Raw genomic sequence first — 13,577 nt, forward strand, 5'->3', positions numbered from 1 at the left:
ATGTATATTCCCCATCATCTGATCAGACACCTTTTTTCTGACCATGCAGTCCCAACTTGGGCTAAAGTCCTTTTGATTTCAATTGGAGTTTTGCCTGATTAAAAGTCTTCAGATTCCCAGGGCCAGAAGATATATTGTTTATGTAATTCCCCAACTTGGAGTACCAATGTGGAAACTACATAGCTTGGAAGCAGCTGGATACATGTGAATCATAACTTATTTTGGGTGAAATATGCACCTTTGCAAGGCCTATTCATCACTTAAGTCCCATTTAACCATTGACCTTTTGTTGGCCCTTACTGAAGACAATCGCATTAACCTTCTTTTCTTTTGATTTACAAAAAACAGTGGATTTATCCATTCTGGGTATTACCACCGCATCTGTTGCCATGGTATTTAAGCTCTGGATAGACTTGCAGGTGAGTCTTTCAATTTACATTTGTGAGAAGCCTACTCACTTGAAAGCAACAAACAACTAAATACCAAGGTTCACATTGTTTGAACATTTATTGCAATTCAGTGTCAAAGACATTTTACAAAAATACATCACTGTTTGTACCAAACCGCTGTAAAAATCAGAGTTGAACATGCAAAGAAAAAAAAAAAGTGTGCAAATAATTTATACGGAAGGATTTTAATCACACAATAATATTAAATAGGAGTCTTAATACACAAGGTATGCTTTTCACTTCATACCTTATCTAGTTACAGCTTTATTTAAAAAGGAAAAACAAGCTTCCTTTTCACATATAAGCAGGTATTCATTATTACTGTAGATTAGCCCCTAAAACATTAGTACATTTGCAATTTCTAATTAAAATGTTAACTCTGGAGCTGCCCTGTTGGCACTATATGCAGCAAGTGATAGCCAAAAAGGGCCAGACTATCCTCAGTTACAGGAGCGGGGTCACCCGGGCGAAAGGGCTGTGTGTTCAGAACGGGGGTGTTAATTAGGTGTTCAAGCTATTAATATAGTGGAGCTTGTCAAGAAGAGGAAAGATTTACTGTCCTTGGGGCCAGACCCTGCAGAGAGCTGAATGAGCCAGAGCATCTTCCACTACCAATGAAGTCAATGGGAGTGGGGAGTACTAAAGAGGTGCTGAGTACATTGTAGATTAGTCTCCACTTAGGAACTTCTCAACCTCAGAGGCAGCAGAGGGCTAGTCAGCTCAGAAGAAGGGACCTTTACGAGAGCCATTACATGTAGAAGGAAAGCATTTATAAAAACCTAGCTTGTCAGTACACATTACTGTGCTAGACGACAAGCAGAACTCCAAATGCTGTAGGAAAACTTTTAAACTGATTACCCATCATATCCACAGGGAGGGTGTGTTTTTGCCAACAAGCAAGACTAGCGTTTTAATTTAAAGCTATTTTTTGGCAAGGTGCTGATCTGTGAGAAGAAGCTGTGCAACAGGTTACTAAGAGCCCCCCAAAAGTACATGATGGTTTATTGTAGCGAACAGAAGGTTTAAGCATGAGACATCATCCAATATTTATTAGGTACTCTACAGTATTTGAAATGTTCCTGGTCTATTTCAGTTGTAGCTACTCAGGGCCAAAGAATTGGCTGGGCAGAAAAAGCTAGTTTACTACCTGTGTATGTTCTAGGAGTTGGTTGTGCAGCCAAACAGAAATGGGAACACAAACATTAGTCAGTACAGGAGTTTAAAACAGGGGGATAGCAATCTTCCCATTTACAGAACGTGGTATGGTGCAATTAAACGTTTACATATGAACCATGTCTGTAGAGCAGTACAAGGTTTCCTAACGATTTTACAAAACAGAAGTAATACAATTAAAAAAAAAGAAATAATATAAGATGAGGTGCACACATTTTATAATCAAACATTAAAATACCAAACCATCATTAGTATAAACTGCTCAGCTTATGTACAACTGAAGTTCAGCGTCTTGAAGTGACTGTCACAGTCAAATAAAACTCAAATACTCACCTCCCCCGGGGAAACTGAAATGCAAAATTCTCCTCTCTTCCTTCCCATGCCCCCTCCACTGTATGGAGTGGTTTTAAAATATCTGTATTGAGCCATATTCAGCTCTGTTGCACCAGTAAATGTGGAGCAACTCCATTGGCTTCAATGGAATCACTCTGCATTTATGATGGTAAAGGCAGAGCACAGACCTTGTTTCATAGTATTGAAACTAATGCAATCCTAACGGCAACCCAGGTGAAAGGCTGTTTGGAAAGATCATCATCACTGATGTCATGTTCAAACACAGAAAGCCTGTTTTCAACTTACAATAACTTTGCCAGAATTACCTTGAAAATAAAGAGGTCCCTTTTATGCCAGAGTAGCTTTGCACCTTCCCGCCTCAAACACACTGTTACCACTCAGTTTTCATTCTCCTGTCAGCCCTAGTCACACAGATGCAAATAATCTATTTAAATAAAACCGATGCCTTTGTAAGTGGTCAGGCTAAGGTATCTGGGCACAAACAGTGGTTGTTAAAAAGGAATCGTTTGACTCATAACAATATTTGACAGTAATAAACCATTTTGGGAATAGGAAAGACTCATGAGGCGATCGATATCAGTAACGAATGCAGCAATAAAATAACAATATGAGGCAAGTTCTATTTCTTTCTCTAGCAGACTCATTTAATAAGTTATACTCCTTAATAGCATGCAGTACGTTTGGTTTCATGCTATAGGTCTCTGCCTCAAGTAACCATGTAAGAATAATTTTTCTCGAAACAACACAATCTGAAAATGTCAATGTGTAGACAAATGTTTCACTTAAGGCCCATGTAGTGCTTTCAAAGCAGAACCTGCACTTTAAACTTCAACTGCTTTACCAAACATTAGCTAATTGATCCTTACAGTGGGGCACTGCAATAAGTAGTTATTATCCCCATTTTACAGACTGGAAATGGAGGCAGAGAGAGTGTTTTGCCCCAAACCACAGAAGGAAATAGTTGCACAACCATGACTAGAATTCATAAGTTCCTGACTCAGAACCCTGTGCTCAGACTATATCTATTATATATGGAATTTAACTCCAGATTCGGTCCTGGAGTTAAATTCACTTGATGTCAGTTTCACCGAGGAGGAACTTGCTCCAATAAATACAACCTAAAATAAGTATTTTACAGGTTGAAACACCAATTGCTGGTATGTCAAATTTGACATTGCAAATCACAACTTCTATTTAGGTTGGTTCACTGGGAGTAGATGGGGCAGATAGATGGGGAAGGGGGGGAAAAAATCAGACCTCCAAGCAGAGGGCATAAAGGTTATAAGGGTACTTTTAACTGTAGAGAAAGGATTAACATGGGTCTTCACACACAACATCACTACTTCAGTCACTTCCCTTAACACTCCTCTTTCACCAAGTCAAATTCCAGTCTCATTTATACCCACACAACCTCACTGACATCAACAAGGGTTGCATGGGTATGAATGAGAATAGAAGCTGGCCTCCCTTACTCAATGACACTAACACCCACAACAAGAGTTTCATTTCTCCAGGTTAACTACCTCTGAATCACTTTCCACTCACATGAACATACGCCCTCTTCCCCCCCCCCCCCCCCGATCAAATTTACTCTTTTGACCCGTCTTTGAGTTGAGAGCAGATGGAGAGAGTGGCAAGGTCTCCGTCTTCAAACTATTTTATTCCCTTCTCTGCATAATGATTTCTGATGGGAGTGTCTCTTGCCCTGTCTCTGAAAGAGATTTCTGGAAGAATCAAACCTTCTGCCTTTGGAATGCAACAAATGGCAGTTACTGTTAAAGCATTCTCCTGGATCTCCCCTCACCAGGGCTGCAGTCCCCATCCCCACTATTCAATCTAAACACTGATTTCCCTCCCCCCCACACACAACTACTCAAAAAGTATGCAAAGTGATTTAGTTTGTAAAAATGCAAATACTGTTGCAAAAATATATATAAACAGCTGCAGAAAAGTGTTAGAGATCAATTATAAAACCTGTAAAAAAAGGAACAGACTATTTAATTAATTAAACTCAAGTAGTTCTTCCTGATTTATCCTGAGTATTCCTCATCCTCACAACTCTTTTGTCCATACCATACAACCTATTAATGTTTGTCTTTCTTAGGCACCTTGCTTATGCGCTCTGCGTACAGTGTTGGGAAAGTGCTGTATGTGAACGCTGCTATAGGACAATGGCAAGGATTTTTCCTGTGTAGGCTTTCCAAACTTCTGTACATAGACTGGAATCTGCCAGATCAAGTTTGTCAAATTCATGAGTTATACATAATAAAGGAGATTAGAAGTTTGGCCATTAATTTCAGTGGGACCAAGATTTGTAAGCACTAATTCTCACTGTATCTCTGTTAATCTGGCACTGGCAGGGAGATGGATTAGATAAATTATTTTCCATTTCTATGATACATAGCAATGATATGGGATGTCAGGTGATTAAAAATCCTATCTACCCTAAGGATTGACTGTACCCGTATTACACTAGGACTCTATGGCTGGCTTTCCTCGCTGCTCTTCCTGTTTCTAACAGCAGTTACAAACAAATAGTATTTATCTTACATGCTATGAGCCAGATCCTCAGTGAATGTAAACTGGCACAGTTCCACTGGCCCCAGTGGAGCTTTACCTATTTAGACCTATCAGGAACCTGGTCCTATGGGGCTGAGTCATCTCTCAGTTACACCAGTTTTGACTTTATTTCAGTGGAGTTACACGGGGTGGGGGGGAGTCAGACCCAGTGAACCAGATGCTGATCTCAGACAGGTGTAAATCCAGACTAATTCCACTGAAATCAGTGGAGCTATGAATTTACACTAATGAGAGGTTAGATCTGGCCCCTTATCAATCATCCATCGTGCACCCTCCTTAAATACAAATCCTCACCCTTGGTTTGTTTTTTTGCTTAATCTTTTATAAAGATAACAAAATTAAAAGGAGGATGGAGTAAAATCTTAGGTATTCTAAAGCGCTCATCTTCTGGGCATTCAAGCACTGAGTACAGCAAGAAAACGAATTAAAAAAGTAAGCATTAACATAAGAAGAAGTTTGCTTACGGTCATAAACATCATTTCCCTTTAAATCATTGTACAAAGTACAATAGTTCACATTGCATAATGGATTGTTGTTTCAAAGGTACTCTATTTATTCGAGGTAGAAAATGGCATGGTGTGTTATTTTCATTTTTAACTAGGATCAAATCCTAGATGTTATGCATATTTCTGAATGCATCCAATTTTTTTTACATACAAGTATTATTAAAACTCATTGCAGGGAATTTTTTCCCCATAAATATCATTTTTAAAATGTCATATTTATAAATATCTATTGTAAATAAAACCAGATGGAGGAGCAGTTAAACAGTCCTAGTCTCAAACTGCTTTCTTTTCATTTATTAGAAACTGAAAACAATATAGAAAGTTTTTAAAGGGCCATGGGTCAAATTCAGTTTTAACTTCTAAACAGAAAGAAATTTCTGCCCTGTATCTTGTACTCTGATAATAAAAAGGTGACTTTTTACAATATTGCCTGTACACACCAGTCTTGTTAGAAGTCCATGTCAGCGAGCAATTTCACCTTTCATCTCTAAGATCCTCTTGTTTGCTTGACTCAGGAGTTTCAAACAAACATCAACATTTACACTATTTACAAGTTCAGTGTCCAAGCTGAGCGCTATAAAGTGTCTTGCAAGAATAGGATATGCTGTGAAGAACCAGGGTTCAGAATCTGAACAAGTTGATAAAGTCTTGGGGTGAAAGAGAAGTGGAGCAGCTCTCTGGGTTGTTGGCTGTGCAAGGATGATCAGTACCCTGAAAAAAAATAATCTGGTTAGAGAGGCTACAGAACTAGTGTCACAGCTTTAACTGGTTTACAGTGCTCTGTGTGCCACATGCTGCACATCCAGTTTGCAAACTGATAGATTAGAGTGGATAGCTGAGAATACAATACGGGGGATGCACAACTGGATGCAAAACTGTACTCAAAGAGTAGTTCTCAATGGTTCACTGTCAAACTGGAAGGATTTTTCTAGTGGGGTCCCACAGGGGTCTGTTCTGGGTCAATATTCAATATTTTCAGTAATGACTTGGATAATGGAGTGGAGAGTATACTTATAAAATTTGGGGATGATACCATGCTGGGAGGCATTACAAGCACTTTGAAGGACAGATTTGAAAATGATTGTGATAAACTTGAGAATTGGTCTGAAATCAACAAGATGAAATTCAAGAATTACAAGTGCAGAGTACGACAGTTAAGAAAAAAAATCAAATGCACAAATACAAAATGGAGAAATACTGGCTAGGCAGTAGCACTGCTGAAAAGGATCTGGAGGCTCACAGATGATTTGTGCCTCCCCATACTGGCAGGGCGGGGGCATAATCTAAAGGGGAGGACACGTGATCGCCCCACCTATCTCCTTTGCCCAGCGACCCCGTCCCCTGCGCCCAGCCCAGGGCCTCCACGCTCTCCACTCCCCCTGGGGCGGGAGGGCGCTCTGTCTTTCTCCCACTCCGCCACCCTTCCCCCCGGCACGTTTGGCTGCTCTCCTTGACAGCCGGGCCCAGGCGGGGAGTGGGAGGGAGACACTTCTTATGCGGTTCAAGCTGGCTGCTCTGGGTCACTGCTCCGTGCAGTGCAGCAGCTGCCTGAGAGAGCCTGACTGGGGAGGCAGTGGTGGGTCACTCCCTGCCTGGGCCTGGCTGACGGAGACAGGAGCCAAGCGAGCCCATGTCCCTTGACCCCACATGCCCCCACTATGCATTGCCTCTGATGGGGGTCATAGTTGATGGCTCATATTCAATTTGTGATCCATGTGATGTAGATACAAAAATGGCTAATATTCTGGGGTGTATTAACAGGAGTGCTGTATCTAAGATAGAGGAGGTAGTTGTTCCACTCGGCACTGGTGAGGCCTCAGCTGGAGTACTGTGTCCAATTCTGAGTGCCACACACTAGGAAAGATGTGGACAAATTGGAGAGAGTCCAGACAAGAGCAATAAAAATGGTAATAGGTTTAAAAAAATCTGACCTATGAAGTAAAAAAACAAACCAACCAACCCTGGGTATGTTTAGTCTTGAGAAAAGACAATGGTGGGGGGGAGGGGGGAACGGACGGACCCGAGAACAGTCTTCAAATATGTTAAGGACCGTGATCTGTTGTTCTCCATGTCCACTGAAGGGAGGACAAGAAGTAATCAGCTTAATATACAGCAAGGGAGATTTAGGTTAGATATGAGGGAAAAGTTTCTAACTATAAGGACAATTAAGCTCTGGAATAGATTACCTAGGGAGGTTGTGGAATCCCCATCATTGGAGGTTTTTAAGAACAGGTGAGACAAACACCAGTCAGGGATGGTCTAGGTTTACTTGGTCCTGCCTTAGTGCAGGGGGATGGACTAGATGAGCTCTTCAGATCCCTTCCAGTTCTACTCTTATAGGATTCTATAACAAATGTTATACTCTCCTTTGGCAATGAACAAGTCAAGGCTGGGCTTTAGATTTTAGGGTCAGTTATCAGTTCAAGGGAGATGAAGGACAAAGATTCAAAGGATGAAGGACAAGGATTCAAAATCACTCTCTGACTCATCTCCAAAGGACAGAGACCTGATTTGGCTGTCAGACCAGAGTAACTCTGAAGTCAATGGAGTAATTTCAGATTTACACCACTGTAGTGGACAGCAGAATTTGGCCCCAGGTTTCTGTAAATGCCTCAAATTTGCTGTGGCACTCCAAGGGCCCTCTTCTCCCATCACAGGGTGAGAAACCCCCACTAGATCCTGTGGGGAAAAGATAAGGCCCCAGGGAGTAACAGGAAAACGTGAAGGAACTTCCTAAGATAGAGAGCAAGCAAGCTTTAAGGGGTGTTGGCCTGGTTTTTGGAGGAGGTCAGCACTTGCAACTCTTGTTAACTTGAATGAGAGTTGTGGGCACTCAGCACTTCTGAGAAATCAGGCCCTCAGTCAAATACCAGCAAAATAGCCATACCTTCCAGGAGAGGATGTGGCAATGTCTGCAGAGCTGCAGTGTGTCTCCATACTGCTCTTTCCTTGGGTAACACCTTATAAGTTTAAAGTACATCTTCTTCCAATCCAGCAATCCCTTCTCAGATAAGATTATCCGTTTACGAATCTAAAAATCAGAGTTAGAGTGGACTGATTGTACACGACGGCTTAGTTTTGTTGGCAATATCACTTCAAGACCTTCCTCCTGCTGCACAAAGTAGCCAGCATGTAACTTTTGCTGATCTTCACATGATCTCATCTGTAGTGGCAAGATAATCTGTTCTGAGCCTCTCCACATTAACAGTCTCCTTATTCTAAATACACTACACAGTATCAATACTAGAGACCCATCTTATCTTTTACACAGATTCCTTCCTGTTGCACATTGCTATACAATGGCTCCAAGGGCTTCATGCTACCACACATCACCATGATTCAGAAACTCTAAAAATGACTATCAGGATAACAAACTTTATCCCATCTAGTGGTGTCAGGGATGAAACTATGTTTCTTTTCTGCACAGATATATCTTTAAACCTGGAGTTGCAATATTTGCTTGTGAGACATTCACTTTTAGGACATGTTCATTAGCGGTGGAGATCAGATTTGGATCTATTTGTCACACCATGTGACATATAGTCAATATAGGAAAAAAAACACCTTCCCAGAATCCAGGGCCAGATCTTCAGCAGATGTAAATCTGTGTAGATTTATTGAAGTCACTGGAACAATGCTAATTCACACCAGCTGAAGATCTGGTCCACCAATTTGTGTGTGTATATTTAGTGCTTATGAATGGTGCCAGACTGGCAGCCCTAGAGACTGAAAACCTTTACCCTCAAAACAGATACAATATAGCAACAGAGTTATATATATACCAATGGTGAACAACTGAGATTTGGGGAGGGGGGGGATCTTCCAACTAAAGGGCAAGAGAGGATAGTTCATGGTCCAATCAATCCTTGGCCACTCCATGGAGACTGTCAGCAACGCTGCCAGTTGTGATGATGGGTTTTTTGATGTGGGCAGTTACTGTTGGGAACTACACAGACACAGAACTCTCTAAACCTATGGTACAAGTAGCAGTGTTACCATCTGAGGCCATGTGGATTGGTTAGCAGCCTAGATTGGAGGAGGTGTGTGTGCATGTTATTGATGTTGCAGCCTTCTATTTCAGGCACCAGTATTGTGGCATTTACAACACTATCAAAACTTCCCCTCAGGGACAAACTTTATCGCCATTGTCTTGTCAGCCCATATTAGAAACTCGCAGCATGCCCCTCAGAACAAAGTAGTCAAATGAGGACGATCTGTCTATGTGTGTTCAATCACAAATGGGTTACAATAGGAGATTGATTGAGGTTTAACTTTCATCCCATTACCTGTCGGTCTGTGAAATGGTATTGGCAGAGCTTTTTCCACAGCAGCCGGTCCTCACTGAGCACTTGCAGTTCAGGGGCCACTTGCCCAAGGCTGACAAGGTCTCTTCCATCAGTTAGCCGCTGCATGATGTTTAATTGTAAACACAACGGCAGGTCTGTAAAGGTCATTCCTTTAAAGGCAGGCTGGAAAAAGAGCGTAAGAGCTCAGTTAGTAAAAAGCAGGCAATTCTAAATGGGAGCAATGTACTACTTGCTAAATGTTTTATATACACAAGATGCAGTGACACTGGATAATTTCCCATCTAGGGGACCGATCAGTTTCCCTAGGAGATCCTATGATGGGCTGTGGTGTTGTTGAGCCATTACTTTCAGTGAGAAAAGTACCTGTATCCAGCGTTTACTGTGGCAGAGCAACAATTGTGTTGTGCTGTGAAACGTTAACTGAACGGTTTACTCCCCTCACCACTGGAGAGGAGGTTTATGGTGCCAAAGTTCCACTATAGTGGACCAGGGCATTACTGTCTGTAGGTCACTTCAGATAACTGGAGGGGCAATACTTTTCCCTAACAGGTTAAACCTCCAGTCTATACAGTTTAAGTCCCTTGGAAATTTCATGTTCTACTGAGACAACCGTGTTTTACTTTGCAGGGTCACATGATTTTATATTAACCAAGTAGAGATGTTCACTAGTAATGGTACCAATCAAGATTTCCCTATAATTGTTTCCTATAACATTGCTGGCAATGCTACCCGTTACCCAGGAAATATTTAAGAGTTGTTGTTTTCTAAATTGTTTCCTACAGGGGATACTTCTAGGACTGTGTCTACATTGTGGATTTGCCTCAATTACAGTCATCATTGTCTAGTAACCAGTTTAGCTACACCAATGCAAATCCCTGATCTAGACAATGAAAGTCACTATCTCTACCAGTGGCCCTTACCACTGGGCTCCATACAGTGGCTCTGTCTGTCACACTAGAGGTTTGCACCTGTGCAGTTACATTGGTAACAGGATACAGACTGTTGAATTCAGGGAAAATCCTCAGTGCCATCAAGACCTAAGAGCCAGGAAATGGGCTCCAACTGCTACACTAGTGCCCACTCCGTACTCACGTGAGTAAAGGTTTGCAGGCTTGGGCTCCAAACAGTGAAACAATGTTAAGAGAGTCAAATAAATGTGCCAAGTCTTTAGTTGCCCTGCACCGAGATGCCTCTATTTTAAGTTGCAGTCACATCACCCTACATGCAACTGGCAGGGCAGTTAACTGTTTAAAACAAAATACAAATAGCTGATCAGCTAAGTAAAATTTTGTGGGACTATTTTTAAAATATGACCCCGTCTCCAGTGTTTGGATGGTGTCTGGCCATTCAAAGGCATAATATAAATATTTATTTAGACACAAAAGTTCCAATTTCTTAACCCTTCAGTAAGCCATAGTTATTAATCTGTAACAGGGCCCGGTGTACTCTGCGACTCCACAGCAACAGCATATGCTGCACAGCCCATCCATTGCGACAAAACTCTGCTAATCTTTCATTAATAATTCATTTTCTAGTCCTTCTGGTTGCCAAGAACACCATAAACAGACACAATTGCATCTGCCAGTAGCTTGAAACAATAGCTCCAAAAGGAGTGAACAATCCCACTCATCTCAGTGGGGTGTTGACTCTAAACTCTAAGGGTGATAATTTAGGAGAACTACTGTTAACTATTTTGCTGCTGGTCATTGTAATAGAGACATCTAGCCAATATTCTTATCCCAGGATCCCAAGCAGCTTCCCACATACCCCCCCTCCCCCAACCTAAACGGTTTCTTACTCAACTTCCCTCTGACAACTTTTACAAAGCCGTTTGGCATCCTCAATACAAAACTCTGAAGCACACTACAAATTAGAAATATAAGTACATTGTATAACTAAATTCCATATGGAATTAAATAACGCAGAGCATACTGTAAAGATTGTTTCATTTGTGTATTTCAATTAAATTTAAAAAAACAGCAAGGTTTTTATTGACCTAGAGTTGGTGCAACAGTCCTGTCTGCTCCATTGGGATGTGAGAGATCTCTATCCCAAGCTGCAGAATTTAGGTCAAGTTTGCTGTGGATAACACAGAAGTCTTGTATATAATTTACTAGTGCCCTCAAATTCCATTCACTAATAAAGTTGCACTTTTTACAGCTGAAATACCTATATAAATCAATGGGGGTTTTACATGAGTAAAATGTGCAGGACTAGGCTCAAATGCCTTGAACTCAATAAGACACCTGCGCAGCTTACTAATGAAGTCCATGTGACTCAAGCACATTCTTCAGAGTTTTGCTGAATCAGGGCCAAAGACTTATCTGCTACATTTCACACATGATTTTTTTTTTTTTTTTAAAAAGAACACACCCTAAATCAGAGGAGTCCTATGTTAACTTTCATTTTCTTGACAGGATATTTTTTAAGCTAGTAAGTACTACACATGCTCAGTATATATTTCTCAAGCTTTAGACTCCTTGGCTGTTAAGACATTTTTTCTCCTTCTGAAATACCAAAAGCACTTGGTCTACTTGCAGTAAGTGGCCAACTGCCTGTAATACTGCTCTTTCCCCCCCCCCCCGCCGCCTTTAAACACAGCTGCTTTTGTTCAAGCTTGACAAGAAATCATCTTCAGCAGTGTGAAAATTACATTTTTTGCAAGCTCTATAGCTTGAGACATTAAACAATTTTTGAAAAGAAAGACCAGCCAACCACGTTTAGGCCAAAAAGTAAATAAATGTATGTAACACATTCATGCGTGCACACACACACTTCAGTTCACAAGTGGTGCTGTGACAGAACCTTGGCTGGGATTGATAGATTTTTGAACTGATCTTCAGGATTTTCTAACCTGATGATATACTGGCCTCGTGCTGAGATAAAATAGTTTTAACTATTGAGTCAAGCAGCTGGATCCTGATCTTGCAGTGAGCTCTGTGCAAGCAGAAACCTGCACCCTCAAGGAGCCCCATGCACAGGCGCCAGCTTCCTCTGGGCCCTGGGGGTGCTCAACCCCCCACCCTGGACCCCTTATCCCAAGCCCCCTCCCCCGCCCCTTCCCACTCCTGTTCCACCCTGCCCTGCCTCTTCCTGCCCATCCCCGCTCCCTCCCCTGAGCATGCCCCATCCCCGCTCCTCCCCCTCCCCCTCAGTGCCTCCTGCACCCCATGGAACAGCTGATCAGGCTGTAGGTGCTGGGAGGGAGGGGGAGCAGTTGATTGGAAGGGCCCCCAGTGGGCGGGAGGTGCTGGGGGGGGGGGAGAGGGGGAGCTGGTTACCAATGGGTGCTAAGCACCCACTAATTTTTGTGTGTGTGTGCCCAAGCCCTGGAGCACCCATGGAGTCAGCACCTATGGTCCCATGGAAGTCAGTGTGTGCCTGGCGTCATAGAGATAATTGCAGGATTGGGGCTGTGGATTTTACTTAAAGACTTTCTCACAGAGTCCAGAGAAGCCTCCTTTCCCCATTGTCCCTTAACTTCCCTCTCCTCACCCCAAGGTCCTTGCACTGCAGCTACGCTCCTTCAGGGTTCCCTAGATAGTGCTTACCCTGCACACATTTTGAAATTACTTAGGCAAGCACAAGCACCTTTCTTGCCTATTAGCAGCAGCCATAGGGTTACCATATTTCAACAATCAAAAAAGAGGATGGGAGGAGCCCCGCCCTAGCCCCGCCCCTGTCCTAGCCCCGCCCCCGTCCTGTCCTAGCCCCGCCCCTGCCCCTTCCACTCCCTCCCACTTCCTGCCCCCTCAGAACCCCCAACCCTCCCCCCCACTCCTTGTCCCCTGACTGCCCCCCAGGACTCCACCCCCTCCCTAAGCCTCCCTGCCTCTTGTCCCCTGACTGCCTCCTCCTGAGACCTTCCCCACATCCTAACTGGCCCCCTAGTACCGTACCCCCCTACCTGTCCCCTGACTGCCCCAACCCTTATCCACACCCCCACCCCCTGACAGCCCCCCCCAGAACTCCTGACCCATCTAAACCTCTCTGCTCCCTGTCCCCTGACTGCCCCCTCCTGGGACCCCTGCTCCTAACTGCCCTCCAGAACCCCACCCCCTACCTAAGCCTCCCTGTTCCTTATCCCCTAACTGCCCCTTCCTAAGACCCCTCTCCCTAACTGCCCCCCAGGACCCTACCCCCTACCTGTACCCTGACTGCCCAAAACCTTATCCACCCTCCCCCAGAAAGTCCGCCCCGAACTCCCC

The 13,577-nt window shown here is 43.0% G+C and overlaps 1 protein-coding gene across 2 annotated transcripts in view; it reads right to left on the reverse strand.

Annotated features, from left to right (window-relative positions):
* Positions 1-483: 483 nt before the first annotated feature.
* The window catches only part of FBXO32 (F-box protein 32), a 35,571-nt gene continuing 22,477 nt past the window's right edge, over positions 484-13,577 (reverse strand). For both annotated transcript variants that reach the window (XM_034763563.1, XM_034763564.1), the window contains 3 exons: positions 9,349-9,531; positions 7,950-8,093; positions 484-5,773 (listed from right to left, as the gene is read on the reverse strand). In XM_034763563.1, coding sequence (XP_034619454.1) covers positions 5,684-5,773; positions 7,950-8,093; positions 9,349-9,531 — 417 coding nt within the window. In that variant the 3' untranslated portion in view covers positions 484-5,683. The remainder of the gene's footprint in view (positions 5,774-7,949; positions 8,094-9,348; positions 9,532-13,577) is intronic.

The sequence above is a fragment of the Trachemys scripta genome, chromosome 2 (assembly GCF_013100865.1).
Source record: "Trachemys scripta elegans isolate TJP31775 chromosome 2, CAS_Tse_1.0, whole genome shotgun sequence".
Lineage (NCBI taxonomy): Eukaryota > Metazoa > Chordata > Testudines > Emydidae > Trachemys > Trachemys scripta.